Here is a 17,745-nt window from a genome sequence, read left to right as displayed (position 1 = left end):
TATTGTATATATATATATAATTATACCTTAATTTACAAAACAATATTAGATATTAAATAATATTGTATAAATAAAATCACAGCTGAAATAAAAAGCTTGTGCACCGTGTGACATATTTACCTGTCAACATGTGCATAGACGATAAAAAGATGAATGAAAAATAAAAATGATCTCTTAGCAACATTGTTTAAACATTGTTTGGTCATTTGAGATGTTACTCTGTTGGAGTCTGCACCTGTTCACATTGCCTGTTTTAATAAACTGGACATGGCAGAAAATGACATCCACTCTCCATTATCATCAAGGTTGATGTCCTAAAGAAGTTATTAAAAAATATTAACAATACACTCCAGCTCGATTTCAACGATACTGTTGTAAAGTGGGGGTTAATCCTGCTTCCAGAGACAATAATTGACTGCGGCCTAAAAACAGCAATGATGTAAAGGATGGATGTAAGCAGGCATGAGAGGATCTTTATGATAGAATACTGTTTGAGATGAAATCACTTTCAGTTTCAGTTCTCCAGGCAAGCACTGCTCCCCTTACTTGCCCTGATGGAATGCCATTGCATTATACTGCAGCTATTTCAATATGGAAACGACTTCTAACTAAATAAAATATAAATTAAAATGATTCAGAGCTGTCAGACTTTTTTTTAGGAGCCTTACAAAAAACCCCTATAAATATTCCTACTGAGTGTCAAAGTTGATTTCTGCAGCGTCTTATTTCATTTGCATCAGGCTGGTGACTGTGATATCTTGTTAGAATTTTGGCATATAGAAATTTTGGGCATGAATGTTATTTGCATGGTTTGTACCCTTTGCAAATGATGGAGCAGCTGTGATTGGCTGATAGAGAGGACCGCCCTCACTCCTGTGTGGAAAGACCAACCCTAATCTGATCATCAGTCACTGCATTAGCAGTTAGAACCTGGAGTCAACAAGGCTGGAAAACACACAGAGAAGATCATTTTCACATATTCACTAACTCTCAAATTGATAATCTCAATAAATGGATCAAGACGTTTCCTTCCCTGTTTGGAGATTAACAGATATGAGTAAAAGACAGGTGACGTGCTGAACACAATGCTGCAGAAAAGCAGAAAATGGTCATCATGCTAAAGTTATCAAACCAAACAGTTTTCTAAACTGTGGTTTAGAAATCTACTGTGGTGGATTATTTATTCATTTTTTTAAACTAACAGCATTTTTTACTGTTGCAGTTTGATATTATTTCTTACTGGAGTTAAATGGTACAACTAGCCAAACAGCGCAAAGTCGAAGGAAGATTTAACTCTGTCATTTTTATGTTATTTATATATCACGAAATGACAACAGCAGTCATCTCAAGGCAGGTGGAGATCCTATAATAATACATAGAAAATCAAATCAAAAAATCTCATTTCCAATTAAATTCACAGCAATTGTTTCAACCCCAACTTTCAGGTATTGTTGTGCCTGTTTTTTTCCAGTCATGTTTTGAACAGATCCAAGTCTTTCTCATAGTGACCACCAGTTTCATAATTTTTGTGCTTCTCAACAGTTCTATAAAAGCTCAGCAATTAATATCAAAGCTAAAAATATAGTCTAAGGGAGAAGTTTTCTGGAAAGGCTGCATGCCCTAGAGAGGCTTTAAATCAAAATTCCTCCTCTATTCACCGGCTTTCATGAATTCATCTGAGTGCTACTTTTCTCCTGGTTTAATCTGTGAAGACTGAAAATGAGAATAGATTTACATACAACAGAGAGGATTTGAAGCCTGGACAATGTGCAAAAGGTAGAGCAGAGGCACTTGCAGTAACACAGAGGTAGGCACAGTATAACACACTGCACTTAAAAGAATACTTTCAAGATGTGTGAGGTTTTTCTTCTGGGCAAAGGATGAAAAGATTTTCAATGTCTGCTCAAGATTAATAAGACATTAATATAGACCTTGACCAAAGAATATAGCAAGACCAACAAAAAACCTATTTGCTACAAAAGCTTCTGGGCAGCAACCCGGACAAAGTAATAGCATCCAGATCCATCAGGTCAAATGAAGTTCAAGTCACCTATAATTCCAATGATGTTTACTCTCATCGGGAAAAACAACTCGAGCACTTCTAAATTTAATTTCCTTTCAAGCCTCCAGCAGAATTGTGAGAGCTCTTTAAAATGTTTTTTTTTCAGTAACTGTCTGACAGAAAAAAAAACAATAGGAAAAATAGGACAAAAAATAGTGGTGACATGAATCTAGTTTATGAACATTCAATGATTTATATTGTTTTATCTGTATGTATCTACAAAGTCTCCCCTCTGTCTCTGTTTCTGTGTTTCCTGCAATAAATATACAATACAAAGCTCTACAACTACACATTGCTGTAGGCCAATAGCTCATTGTGCTCTTCACCCCTTCATAACCCTTAAAGCAAGCAACAAGAGTCAGGAGGAGAGAGGGGGGGAGATAGCGAGAAAGAGAGTAGTATAATAAGAAGAAGATTAATACAATCCATATGCTATGTTTGTGTGTTTCGCATATAGACCGATTCAATTGATCTCCATTGTTAAAATTATGTGAAAGAGGAGTTCAGTCTTTGCTGAGGTTGCCATGACAACCCAGTCGTGACATACCTGTGCTCCCAGCCTGGCAGAGGACAAGAAGTATAATAAGAAGCATTTTAAAGCTCTAATATATACTGTAATATTCGTGTTTTCTTTACTACTTGGGAATTAATAGTTTTTGGTTTTTCTGTTTTTTGTAAATGTTTAAACTGTAGTAGTTAATTAGTCAAATGTAATAGTTAAATGAAGACTATAACATCTCAACCAGGATTAGAGCAAATCCCACAAAATTATGAACATCATTGTTCTCCTCAGGTGAGCTGTAATTAATACATTGAAGCCCTTTACTGTGTATTTTAGTGCAACAGAAAGTCAAGTTCTTTTAGGCTTTAAGGCGTTAAGTAACAAATAAAAAATGTTTTACAAATACCACTATTATCATTACTACTACTCTTTCACAAACTCGCTTGCAAGAGATATTTCTGTCTTAAGCAGGCCTCCTGCCACTAGGCCTCATATCTCAAAGGTAATTAAGAGTTGAGTTTCTTGCAAGTCTGTAATGATTCTGTGTCTGCAGAAGCCCCAAGGACTGAGTGAAGCGTCTTTTACCAAATTATAGGCAAACAGACCTCGTAAAAATATTCTAAGAGTGACAAAGCTTATCTAGATGGAGAAGAATAGGGTATTTGGAGAATATGTAGATATGTGGTAGCGTGGATCACAAGCCCAATGCCGTCCAAGTTTTGTACTCGATGCACGATCAGTATTGGTCAAACCTTCAAACCCTTTCCATCTTGTGCTATCATAAACCCACCAAATAACATCACAGAAGCTCCTTCCTACCCGTCAAACTTTATAACTCCTTGTGTATTCTATTTCTAGCATTCCTCGGAATATTTCATTTTAACTTAACATAGGAGTTTAAGCAACTTAGCAACAGTCATACTGTATATAGGTGAAAATATGTCATGTCAGCAAGTGCAGCCATCTTCCTCTTCACTAATGTTGAGCTTCCTGCAGTTAATTACTAAAATATACAACAGAATGCTAATGCACCAAGTTGTAAACAAGGTAAACATTATTTCTGAAAAACATCTGCATTTTGGCACTGTGGGAATGTTAGCACACTAGCAGCTTTTAACTGAAGACATCACTGTGCCTAAGTGAAGCCTCGCTGTGCTGCTACAGTTTCTGTTAATGTTTGCTTCGGTTAAGCTTCTGCTCTTGTTTGTGTTTTCCCCGTATGTGGGTTCATACAAAATACAGCGTGACTTCAATATTCATTCAACACACTGACATATTATTGCATTTAAAGCTGCTGTGTTAGCGACGTTAGCATACATTTACACCTACCGAATTTAAATGTGATGCTCTCTCTTTTTTGCTGTTTTTGGTTTCTACCAACTGACAGCTGATGGTAATATTTTGCCGTGTACTGTAGCTTTTAAACACTCCTCTTATGTGTTATTTTATCTCATCTTAATGCATTTAAAAAACTGTCTGCTGTAACTACAAACAAGCCATAAAATGGAAACGATAAACTTAAGCACATAGTAAAACTGCACAGAGGAAGTGCACAATTCTCTGCAGGTTCATTGACATATGAGTCATGTCATACATTGTTAATGCAATATTAATTATAACCACTTTAAGAGCCCATATATAGGTTTTTTGTTGACATTTATAACTATATAAATCCCTAATATTATAGTTAATAGAGGAAACTATTAATTTCTTTTTTCACAGACATCAGATTTACCAAACTTACTGATATAAATCCAGTGATAACTGACTTTATAGGTTTAACTCTAATCTCTGACTAAAGCCCTACATTCCCTTCTGTAGAGTACAGCGTAACGTCGTACTGTAGGACAGCTCAGCGCTGCAGACCACAAAGCTCTACAATGGCCACATTTTGTCTTTGAAAAAAGAATCCTGTTCTTTTCACCTTAAAGCCTTTTCTTTTTTATCATCACCGTCCAGATTGGACATCTGGAAATCCACCATGCATTAAACCACAGGAGGCCACCGGGGCTCAGAGTGATTATGCGCATGTGGGCCGAACATACAGCAGCATGTGCACAGCCCTCCAGGGTGCAATGAAATATTTACTGAGGTGTAATGGGTGCAATAGGTGCGCAGTTTGTTCAACATGTAGCTAGAAACAGAGCTGTATATTTGTTTGACAAAAAGCCTCTTTTAAGAGGAAAAAGCCGCTTCTATTATTAAGCTCAACACACTGCCAAGAGCGTGTCAACAAATTATTGTTTATACAGCAAGAGCGTCAGAACCACGACACTGAACCAGAAAGATCAGGACTGAAGCTAATGCATTAATGAGAACACACAAGCAAGTAGGGGCAGTAAGCTTGAGTTAAAACCTCTGAGTTGAAGACCTTTATCTTCTGTATTTTATCGGTCACATTAAAATGCCACGCATCCCACTCTTTTGACATACAGTACATGGACTTTGTGCTTTTGAGAGACTTGAGGTCTACTCTATGTGTATGTGCACCAGAGGCTTATGTTGCTCAGCTGACCCTGTCCTGTTGGCTTTTACGGAGCTGTATAAACGCCAGCAGCAGACAGGCATATCTCCAGATGTCCAGGGAGCGATGAGGGTGGTGAGGTGGGACGTCAAAGGGAGAAGGCATCTTAAAAGTTAGACATGTGATGCACAGCGGTCTAAATCAAAGAATATGGGTACATGTGCACGCTCGAAGACAGAGCCAAACCCTTGAGAACGCTCCAAAGTAGATTCCACATCACCCAGCTCCACACGCTACAGTAGTGGACCCTAACAAATGGCTCCTGCATGATTCCCAGAGCTCATGGTCTTGGAAATAATTAGACAGAAGAATGAGAGAGCAGAGAGGTGGTAAACTGCTCCAGGCTAACCTGAAGGGAGACTTTGTATAGCATCTGCTTTTGGAAGCTACGTGCTTAGGAAGAGATGAGAGATGAACAAACAAAGCTTCTTCAGGCATATTCCTAAAAGTCCAAGTGAAGCAGAGCAGGCGATTGATGTCGTTAAGAAGCTGATGGTGGTGGAAAAGTGGATCACGGATTGATGCATCTGATAAAGGGAAGATGAAACATTAGTGGAAAACTAAAGTAGGAGTTGGACTAATGCAGCAGTTGCCCTCTATTCTTTGGCTGCTTTTCAATCCCTTTCCTGTCCTTGCTTTATTCAATCTCAGCAAGCTCTGACTGCAATTTTAAGTTCACAAAGATACTTCCGTTACCCTCGGATTAATGAAAACTCACTGAATTCTTTGAAAGATTGAACGGGGACAAGAATTTTGTTATTTTGAGACCAGAAAAGAGAGAAAAAAAGTTATAAAGCTGTAATCTTTTCATCTGTCAGTAAGCAGTTATTTTTTGACTTAACTGGCACACAGTCTCTTTTACAGTATGCAATGTGCTCACTATTTTCAGCTTTCAATTTTAGTTTGATAGTGATATTTGTATTACAGTCAGAAAGTAGGAAAATTCAGATTTCGTCTTCAAATCACTTTGTAAAGAGCTTATGAAAAATCTGAAAATCAGATAATAGCAGTGCTTGCAATCTACTATGCACGTACACAACATGCAAAATACAAGACTTTTCACAAGGTTTCAATTATTTACTTTAAATCTCATAAAAACTGGCTTTTATTTGGCTAGTAGTCTCTTAGTGCGCTCTTTCATATGGAGACCGTGACTTTGAAAGGGTTTGTCGGTGCACAATGATCTCAATTTTATTGGCATTGATTTAACTCAGCTTACATGTGAAGTGCAAAACAGCCTTTGGTGGTAAGCTTTGGCTTATTATCTATGACAAGAATCATTTCAGAAAACTGAGGAGGAGCAGAGCTCGTTGTGCTGCAGGGGTTGGTGGAGCTGATGGTTTGTTTGGACAGACTTCAGCACTTATTAATTTTCATCTTTGGACTCATTTAAAGTGGACCTATTATGTTAATTTCCAATTGCATATTTTTATTCTTGTACTGCACAAGATTTAGAGTAGCTTTGCATGATTGGCAGTTAAAAACCAAAACATATTTATCTTACACCGAGCCCATTAGTTCATACTATATTTGAACCAATCATTTTTATATTCTCTCCATTTAACTTTCTACTGACTGACCCTCACTATTGGAAATTTTCAACAGCACGTGTATGGGACTATTTTTTCACAGTCAGAGCATCAGCCTGAGATGACCATATTCAAGATTTCTTTTTCACAGTATTCAGAGCCAAGAGTAGAAAATCAATAGTTGGAAACTGAGCTCTTGGAGCAGTCTGAAGCCTGAGGTTTTGATTAACAGGGATTACCTGCACATATCCATACATTATTATTTGAAACCTCTGGCCATATATATTATGATTAGCATAATTTGCTTGCATGGACAAGGGACATTTCCCCATCTCTGGTCATACCAGCCTATCACATGGTAAAATAGCAAAGAAAATCTAATAATGTTCATTTTTCCTGGACACAAATTCGCACATTTATGTCACAGTAAGCACGACTTTGAAAATTAGTGGTAAGTATATTAGCAAGGATATTTTATGCCTGACACACCATCCTGGCAACCAAGATAACTGAGCTCTGAAAAAAAGTATCAGCTATTGAATGATCTTTTTTCTAAATCCAACTGAGATGATTAATAAATAATAATAATAATAATAATAATAATAATAATAATAATAATAATAATAATAATAATAATAATAATAATAATAAATGAATAAAAGAAATGCAATGAAATAATTTTGGTCCCAACGCACCAACAGGGTATCTGTGTGCAAAAACTACAGTTAGTTAAATACAGTGAAAAGGATTGAAAGAAGCATGTTATGATATTTTATAGGATCCTTGGAAAAGGGGAAACCAGACTTGTTTCCTCGGTTTTCCAAGTAGAAAGATACCTAGCTGCCTGGTTAATTATTCATTTATTTGTCTGCCAGCATACTGTGTTACTGCATTTTGAGAATATTTTACAGTAAATATTGAAGTTAAATGGCGCGTACACATTCAGTATTAAACACAATCAAAAAAGACATTTAGGATATGCAAAAGTGTGTAAATTACATCCCTGTGATTGACATAGATTGCATATTGACAAGGAATATTGGATAAATGTGCAGCACCATTCCACAGCCATACCATTTGCAAATACAAAGTGCCATCTTCCAACTAATTACGAGTTAATATAGCTTAAAGTGGCAGAAGGTTAGCGCACATTGTTCACTCTTCCTTTGTTTTTCCACCAGATTAATTAAAGCTCTCTCCACTGTACAGGAGGTTTGAAACTCACTTCAAAGACTCAAAGTTTCCCTCTAGACTGCACTTTATCCAAGGTTCTGTTTGCTTTAATTATGTAACAGGAAGCAGGGATCATCTCCAAAATCAATGGTTCCTCACTAGCTGGAGGTTAAGACCGGAGGTGAAAGCAATTAACTTCTAGATGTTATGATCATGTTATGCTGACATGCTGATTATAGAGCCACCTAAAGGCAATGCATCACCAAAGGCTTTAGGATTTCCTCACTGAAATTCAAAGTGATCACACCCATCTATCATGTCTTTTCTCAACTCATCAAATGCAAGGTGAGGAGTTTGGCTTAATGAGAGCAACTTTCTTTCTCATGATGGGCTCGTTGGGCTGTAATAGCCTCTTTGTGGTATCTTCTTGCTCAGTGAAATATTATGGGAGTAAATTGAGGGCTGTGAAAAAAAACGTGGTAACTCATTATTCTCATACCACTAAAATCCAGACGACAATAATAACCCCTAAGCAACAACACCAGTTACACCAGTTTAGTTCAACTTGACCAAACGATCATGACCAACCTAACTTACATGCAGTGACTTCCAGTAAAAAAAACCTTCAGATTTTACTCCAGTATGCTGCACAACATGTAGTCACATTCTCCAAACATAGTGTACTGTTGAATGCAGAGCAGTCTACCCAGCGCTTTCTCAAAGTGCTCAGAATATGCAACACATGAACAGAGAGGCACAACAGCTACAGAAGAGCCCTCACAACAATCATTACTTTCACAAGTGCAGCAAAGCAACTACACACACTTATCTCAGCGCCACTAATGAAACCAGGCATGCACTTCTTCGCTTCCTTGCCTTACCGTTTATATGCCATTTGCCTCATTTTCAGCAGATAAAATCAGTACATTCATGTGCCTGTGCATCCCCTCAGAGCTGCATGCATTTAGAAAAAGACTCCCCTAATTCTGACTGGAGACAGGGCTGGTAGGCAGAGAGAGAGAGAGAGGGGAGAGAGAGAAAATGAGAGAGGGAGCTGTGAACTGAATGGAGCAGGAGGAGGTGTTCTGGAAGAGGAGGGGTTAGGGGAGTGATGGAGAGAAGAGGGAAGAGAGAGAGAGAGAGAGGAGAGGTGTGGCTGAAGGTGTAACTGCTGGGAGGAGAGGAAGTAAAAGTGAAAGTAGCCAACCTTGTGTTATGCTGCGTCTCGCCATCAGATTCCTGGTAGGAAGAGAAGCGGGTGAAATGATTAGATATATTTATCAAGCAGATTTATCTGGCGCCGCCGCTGCCACTGCACGCCGTGGAATACCTCTTATCTGGTGTTTAACGAGCTCTCAGAGTGGCTGTGTCTCGGCAAACAAATATATCCATTATTTCCTCACTCTCACACACTGTATCAGTTCTGAGAACATTAAGTGAAAGGAGGAGAGAGGCAGAGCAAGAAATGACAGATTAACAGTGCAAAAGAAAAATGCTGTGTGCTGCAGAAAGGGAGAGAAAGTGCCCGAGGGTGAGAGGCAGACTTGCAGACTGTAGTTGTTAGGAGGAAAGTACAAAAAAGTAAACTGGTAAACAAAACTAAAAATGTTGCAAATTAAGTCTAAAAGAATGAAGTACTCTTCTTAGATTTCTTTCTTGATACCACTCTCTTGTTTTGAAGAATGAAGATATTGCTACCTTAGGGAACACAAAAATCTGCCTAACATGAAGCTCACTGCTGAGCGCTTCGTATTTTATTTCGATATGCAACAATCTGTAGAAAAAAAGGACCACACTTTGTTATGTGGAAGTTAGTCGCTTCAGGTTGCTAACGCTGTTTAGTGTTTATAACATAAGCTAACTGATGGCTAGCTATATTATACTCAGTACTCGGAGCATACTCAGTGCTGCTCTGTCATATCTACACATGAATGCAAATAAATAGACTGGTCATAGCTTGCATATAGATTGTAAATAATAAGGATTTCACAAGAATTTACATTAAATTATTTTAATGCAGTTACAAGTTACATGCATGGCCATAAAAAACTCCCAATTTCACCATCTTCTTCATGAACTTTACAGTGGCCACACAGTCACGCATTGTTTTGGTGCTGTAGTAAGTTGGTATGTTTTCAGGTGTTTGTGTGTTCGCATGTTGCACGCAACTCACGTCAGTCTTATTGGTGAGGATTTAGCAAGGTATATTAAATGTCACAGGTGCAGAGCTTCAACATACGGACTACAAGATTGCAGTGCGTATTGGTGAGTGTGTGGAAGCCGGGCTTCACGCAGTTGCGTGGGTGTTACAAACAGTGCGAATGATACAGCAGGATGACTCATACAGCTACTGAATGAGACAACGCTCAGTAATCCCCCCACCGCCCCACCTCCACGTCCATCCTTCCATCCCAGCATCCCTCTGTGTGGAGAGGGCAAGCCTAGAGAGAGGGGGAGGAGGATAGAATTGGCATTCCTGCAAGGCATCACTGAATGATAATCAGCTCACATGGATTTACTTTCATTCAGTGAAAAAGGTAAAATATTAACCTTTAACTCGCTTTTGCTAAATGATGATAGAATGGAGACAATAAGCAGACATATATTAAAAAGTACTGACTTGACAAACACTATTTGTCATTTATTTTGTACATAGCTTGGGCAGCTAAATATCCATTTTCTTCTGATTTCCAATTCATCGTCATGGGGGGTCTGGAGCTTATCCCAGTTGTCATAGTGTGAGAGACAGGTACACACTGGACATGCCGCCAGGGCTCGCACACAGAGGCAAACAAGCATTCACTCTTACATTTACACCTATGGGCAATTTAGAATTACCAGTTAGCCCAACTCCATGCATGTCTTTGGACTGTAGGAGGATGTCTGAGTACCCAGACACAGGGGGAATATGCAGACTCCACACAGAAGGCCCCCTGGATTTGAAGCCATCTTGCATTTCACATTATCATTTGATAAAACTTTTATCATAAAAAATATTAATTAGTATTTTTAAAAACTTTGTAATCGTTAGGATTTCTTCTTAGAATTATTTCTGATACCATTGTGGATATTTTTCAGCATTATTTTCATGACACTTTTTTGAATCACTGCTCCTACAGCATTTAACAGTAAATCTGCTATTCTCATCCCAATATGAAGGTCATTCACAGGAAGCCATGCTTGCATTTACTAGGTGATGATTTTATCGAAACACACACATTAGCCCACATACTTGCTTCATGTTTAATTACTGCTGTATTTCACAGGTATACTCTTGTATTGTTAGGATGCATTCCGCTGCTGACTGATAATTTATAACTTCACTATGTCTCAATTACAAGTTCTCAGTTTATCTCAGCTCATCACATATTTTGTAATAGATGTATTTCAGCCTTGCCCTCCAGACTGCAGAGGACACTTCTCCTTCTTTTTCTCCTACCTTGAAAGAAGCGCCCACCTCATCTCTACACTTGCAAGCCACTAACTGTGAAAAGCTGCCATACAGCAGTTTTCTCTCTTTTTGCCAAATGTATTCCTTTTAATACATACACCCACTCATCGGCTGAACAGTTGCTAGGGAGCTGACATCCAGTGAATAAGTTCTAGTCAGAAAGCGACATCCCAAACATTTATCTTCCTCCTTACTGTTGGACATTGGTCAAAGTTCACCCATTTAGCAGCAGGGTATTAGTACAACAGTGCATCAGGTTGTGAGAGGCCATATTACTGGATGGCATTACTATGCCTGAGGCTCAAAAGCACAACAAAAACAGAAGGAGGGAAAGTGTTTAAATATTTTATGTATCAGCTACCTTCACACTGGCACACAAGCAGGATAGTGAAATTTGTTTTAGATTCAAGCAGTCTTTCTCTATTTTAGTAAAAAAGCAGCAAGTAAGGCAGATGTATTTCTTAATATGATATTCCAAAGGGACCAGTAGTTCCCATTGCTAGCCCTCTGTTGAATGTTTGGAGGGCAGGAAGATGCTAATGCATTTAAATAAAAAGTAATACAGACACAGCACAGCACTCTGAGAACATCCCGGCCACTGAAAATGCTCATCTAGTAGGTCGCGCTGTGATTTTGAGTCTATATTTGAAAGTAGCATGAGCAAGAATACAGTTGGGTCCATTAGTATTTGAACAGTTACACACTTTTGGTAATTTTGCTTTTGTGCACCAACTGTATTTCCCACCTAGAATTTCTGCAGCCATCTTTAGCTGCTGCTTTTTCGTAGGTCACTATGCATTCAATTCGGTCTTCAGTAAGTGAAAAGGATGTTCTGAGATCAGCTGAATGACTTGGCCATTGAAGAATATCGCAATTCTTTACCTTGAGATACTTTTGGGTTGCTTTTGCAGTATGCTTTGGGTTATTATCCATTTGTAGTGCGAAGGTCTGTCTGATCAGTTTTATGGCATTTGGCTAAATCTAAGCAGAGCACAGCCCAACACTTCAGAATACATCCTGCTACCTCTACCAGCAATCACATCATCAATAAACACTAGTGACCTGGCTCCACTGACCTACATGCCCATGCTATCGCAGATGATGGTGTATGCTTCGAATCACAAGCGGTTTCTCTTCTTTTCCCTTCTTTTTTCTTCTCATCATTTTAGTGCAGTTTCATCTTGGTTTCATCTGTTCCAAATTATTTTTTTTAGCACTGTTGAGGCCCTATCAGATGTTTTTTCTGCCAAAGTGTAATCTGACCTGCTTGCTCTTGTGTGTAACCAGTGGTTTGCACCTTCCATTCATGAAGACATCTCTTCATGTAGACTTTAGGGACCAGAAAAAGTAGAAACATCCAAGTAAAACCCATAGTATAGCAAAGAAGGAGGTATACTACATGTTTAGCTTATACCATAACAGATATGCCTATCTGTTTAAAATGTTCTTGACTGGACTTTTTCATCCACTTTAGTTGTTTTCTGTGGTCTCTCTGGTCTTTTGGTGTTGCCAAATGCTGTTTGTTTGATTACACCTGACGGTTTTGCTATCTTTCTGATAGGTTTATTTTATTTTATTTTTTCCCCAGTCTAATGATGGCCTCCTTCACTTGCATCAACTTTTTGGACCTCATTTTGAGAATTTCAGCAAAAAGCTGGAAAATACAAGTTCAACACTTGAAATTGATTCCAGATATTTTGTCTGCTTAATGTGTCATAGAACAACAAGAAAATAGGCCTCGAAACTACCTTCTCAACTGACCAATTATTTTTAAGCCTCTGAAAATAGGGCACTGTAACTCCTAGACTGTTGATGCAATACTTTTGATAAAGCTCTTCATATCCCCAGTGACTTTAAATCCCCTGTGATGGAGTATGGAGGCAAAAACTACAGAATTTGTGTAATTGTTCAAATGCTTATACCTATTCTTTTCAATCATAGACTGAAAATCATAACATGAGCTGCAGTTTGAACAAATCTTTTCTTGGTAAATGCACATTTTCAATGGCCAGGGTATTCTCAAAGCATTGCTGTGGTCTATTTTACTTTTCATTTAAATGCATCGACATCTTTTTGTCCTACAAACATTCAAAAGATGGATAGCAAATGTCCAAATACTTATGGAGCTATCTGTATGTTATGTGCATGCATTCCTGTGCATATACAGCACAGAATAATTCAGATTCTCGCTAATGAATAATCATGTTTTCAGATTTGGTTTTGTATGGCAAGTGGGTCATGTGTCAGATGCAATTAAGCAAAACAGCAAACATAAATGAGTCACATCTACATAATAAGTCTGAGAAGAGTAATATTCAGCTAACAAAGACGAATGTGATGCAATACACTATATCAAAGCCTTGAATAAAGACTGAGTGAATTCATCAGAGGCTTGTGTAATCTTATTCATTTGGCTTCTCATTTCCAGCAATCTGCATTTACTCTTACTGCAGGAGAAAACATGACACAAACTGATCATTTCTTAGAATGATCACGACAATTATCTTCACAATAGTGCAAAATAAAGTTACTGTGCATGATGTAATAACTGTCTATCATGTAATAAAATTCAAAGTATGTGGGATGTGTATCTGCAGTCCTCATTTTGATCCGCTGTGTTGAAAATCAAACTGCAAAAATCCTCTGCAGTTTTCACATAAGCTGTTCACAGTTTAAAGAACGCAGGCTTTCCAGGAAGTAGTTATTCATAACTGACATAGTGCTAATTACTTCCTGCTGGACTATACCTCTTGAAATGGTGATAAATTCTTGGCTAAAGCAACCCTGTTCAATACCATATCAAAAACAGCAGCTGGAACATTATTGCATATTAATAAAAGCAGATGGTGGTTTGCAGACATGGCCAACGGAGGTGTTGAGGGACACCTCACATGTTGGAAATCAAATCTGATTAATTCAGGAAATAACTTCAACTCCAACACATACATTAGATGATCTCTGTTCTATGTATATGTATTTTTAAACCAAACCACCAAACGAACAATTAAGTGTAGTGTAATGTACTCACAGCAACATTTAGAGGTCTGGGCAATGAGGTAGACCTGTAGGACATTCTCGGAAACTGCTGCTCCGGCCAGCTGAAGACAGGGCAGGGGTTGTTCCGTCCACTGGCAGCCAGATGAGGATAAGGTGACTCATAACAGGTAGGAATAACCTTTTTCTCCTTCTCCCGCCCTCTTTCTGACCATCTAACTTTTTCCCAGCAAAGCTTTTCTCTTTTTCTGTCCCTTTCCCTCCTTTTCTCACCTCCTCTGTCTCTCTCCCAGGAGGCTTCTTTTCTCTTTTCCCTCTCCTTCTCTTTTTCCATCCCCAAGCCTCCATTTCTCTCCCACAGAGTCCCGTTTTCCCTTTTCTTTACTCTCCCTATACCTTCTTCAAGCACTTTTTCAGTTTTCTCTTTCCCAAGGGTGCCATTAGCTACCAGTTCATCCAGCTGCCTCACTCTGTCAATGTCTGTCTCTAGATAATGTCTCCCAGTAGGGGCTTGTGCTTGGATCTTTGGACATAGCTCTTGGTTGGGCTCTGGGTGTGAGTGAGTCTCCTCTTTTACTTTCCTTAGAACTTCTCTCGGCTCTATGATCCTACAGCTTGGTAATGTCTTGCTCCACTGGTGGATGGAACTTGTGATATCTTTGGAGTCACACTCCTTAATCGGCTGAAGGTTCGAACTGGTTGGACTGTACCATAAGTTTGTTGTTGATGTCGATGGTGGCGGTGGATTTGTTAAGGCAGAATGTAGTGGTGTGCGAGATGGAGTTGGTGGAGGTGGTGGAGGAGTTAGATCGCTATGTCGTAAAATGAACGGTTGCTGAAGAGGACCACCATTTGATTTTAAGACCCTGCAAGTCACTTCATTTAGAAACTGTGAGAACTTGCGCCTGTCCTCTGATTTCTCACCACACTGATAGAATAAGACCGAAGAAGCATTTTTGCAAGATGATGACATATTTTGGAGTCCGGCATCTTTCCTTTGTGTTGTGCAAGTATTCTCATGATCATGGTCTCTTTTGCTTTCAGATTTAGCAGGAGGACGTGAAATGATAAGATTTTGGTAAATGATTTCATCCTCACCCTCAGCAGCAGAGGAGACCTGATCAGTGTTGCAAGACTGTTCATTGCTGTCTTGCTTAATAGGAGTCCGTAGTAAGCAGGTGGCCACTGAGCTCCAGCTGTTTGTATCCCAACTTCCATCATCATCACTAGAGCTGCCGTTGCCACTCTGTAGACTAGGGCTTTTACTTCTCTCAATAGGATTGGGGATGGAGTTGTCCAGGCTTCCAAGTGATCTCCTCTTTATCCGAGAGACTGAACCTCTGAGATTGGGTAAAGAGTTCGGAAAGTTAGACAAAGGTTCGTCAAGACTTGACAAAGATCCTTGCATGCATGGAACAGACCCCTGCAGGCTGGAAAAGGAACCTTTGAGTAAAGGAGAGGATTGGCGACGCAGCTGAGGCTCTTCTTCATGGTCACTGCAGGGTCCAGAGAAGACGGGGCAAGATGCCGTAGAAGAGCAGGAACCACGATCTTGCCGAGTTGAGGTTGCTCTGGAACGCTGTCGCCGTAAAGTAGCCATGTAAATTGCCTTCCTTCCTCTAATTTGCACAGACTCTGGTAATCCTTTCTGTACAGACTCAAGTCTGGGACCATCATCTGAAATGGAAACGCATAAATGAACCATGTCAGGCTCAGTCAGTCCTATTGGTTTCTGTCCTCTGGCTTTGCCCAGTTTCAATTGTCTGCCCTAGTTGTCCTGACTTCCAACAGTGCACCCAAGCTGTTGCAGTGTGACACACTTTACACTGATCCAGCTCAGTATTCAACGAAATCCCAAAGAGGCCTGATAGTCATCTGGATGCCAACCAAATCATTACCATATGGTAACTCCATCAATTCTATGTTTTTCCTTTTTAAAATAGCATTATAGATCAACAGGCGACCAGTGGTTTGTATGTGGGCATGTATAATGAATTTGTGTATTGACATGGATGATGTTGGAAAGCAGCTGGATATCCAGGTCAGTGATATTGACCACAGCGACCATGTGAAATCTGCTTTCTGTGCAGCAGGCAAGGAAAGCAGACACAGATCAATTTGTCACACATTGTTGTTGTGTTTGTTATGGTGTGATGTACAGATGAATGTACAAGTTCATGGTTCATTGACTGTTACACATTACTAAAGACACACTTGAAATGATTAATTCTGTCAGTCTCACAGGACAGAGCATCTCTGTGGGAACATCTGTTGCCTCCAGGTTTGATTAGAGGGAACCTGTCCTGTCAGAAATTAGGCTTTTAAAGTTGTGATCAGCAGCATCAGTTGTCCTGCTGAAAGCAAACCCTAGTTAGAATGACTTAAAAGTACTACTTCTATTCTTCTACTCCAGTTTCGTTAGTGTATATTTATCTTGTACAAAACAAATACAAATAATTTGACAGAGCTTGTGTTGGACCTAAATCTGCAAACCAGTATGACCACATATGGGCAAGACAGGAAAGAAAGGAGACAGAACTAAATACATACAATGGCAAATAGAAGGAAACTCTTAGTCTCTGATCTATATGACTCTGATAAAATCTGTATAATGTGACCACATGTAGGATTGATGTGTAAGCTGGACCTAAATGCAGACGGAGTGTAATGAAAAGTGAGCTTTATTTTAAGCTGTTAACAAAAGCAGTACAGCATAAAGAGAAACTAAAACTATGAAAACTAACTTCAAAACTTCAAACACTAGAATAAAAAACCCAGTAACATTAACTAAGAATTCAAAACAAGGAAGAAAACCAGGGACCATGATGTGATGTAGAACATCCGTATTATCCTACGTGTTGATTGGGATAGTAAGAGCATTGTTGGTGCACAAGTGAAACCTTGCCCCTATAAACCGACACATGAAAGAGAATTCAAGTCAAGTCAAGTCAAGTCAACTTTATTGTCAATTCTGCCACATGTACAGGACATACAGAGAATAGAAACTACGTTACTCTCAATCCCTAGATAAAAAGGCAAATGAACATTTTAATATTAAATTCAGCATTAAGATCCAACCTAATTAATCTATGGTAAATGCTGGAAAAAGGGAACCACATCAGAAGCCATGTAGGTCAATCAAAAGTAAGTTTAAGTTTAGACAAGTGATTCTGAGACTTTAGGCAAGAGCTCTCTGAATAGAAAAGCCTTTTGTTATATAGAATAAAACTACTCAAAGTGATGGCTTTACAAACAAACAAATAAACCAGACATTAATGTAACATTAGAAGCAAAACCTTGCAACACTAAATCAATTTCATTGATTCACATCAGTTTAATTCTAATTCATTCGCAGAACTTGTTGTTTGGTCTCAAACATAAATTCCCAAGATGAACATTAACATATCGGTATCCTAGAGCCTCGTTACTGGTGGGCTGATACATAGTTTGAATCTTGATCAAAACATATCTCTTCCTAAAAGTCCAAGAGAACAACACTAGTAAAAAAAA

General features: G+C 38.8%; 1 protein-coding gene across 2 annotated transcripts in view; it reads right to left on the bottom strand.

Annotated features, from left to right (window-relative positions):
* The window catches only part of LOC102312506, a 64,436-nt gene extending 48,201 nt beyond the window's left edge, over window positions 1-16,235 (bottom strand). For both annotated transcript variants that reach the window (XM_042222450.1, XM_005925691.3), the window contains exons 1-2: window positions 14,270-16,235; window positions 8,998-9,029 (exon numbers count right to left, since the gene is read on the bottom strand). In XM_042222450.1, coding sequence (XP_042078384.1) covers window positions 8,998-9,029; window positions 14,270-15,940 — 1,703 coding nt within the window. In that variant the 5' untranslated portion in view covers window positions 15,941-16,235. The remainder of the gene's footprint in view (window positions 1-8,997; window positions 9,030-14,269) is intronic.
* Window positions 16,236-17,745: the final 1,510 nt, after the last annotated feature.

This window comes from Haplochromis burtoni, unplaced genomic scaffold (assembly GCF_018398535.1).
Source record: "Haplochromis burtoni strain Fernald_Lab_line unplaced genomic scaffold, NCSU_Asbu1 Contig_86, whole genome shotgun sequence".
In the NCBI taxonomy this organism is placed as follows: Eukaryota; Metazoa; Chordata; class Actinopteri; order Cichliformes; family Cichlidae; genus Haplochromis; species Haplochromis burtoni.
Note: the sequence above shows the minus strand (reverse complement) of the source record. Positions and strands in the feature narration are given on the sequence as shown.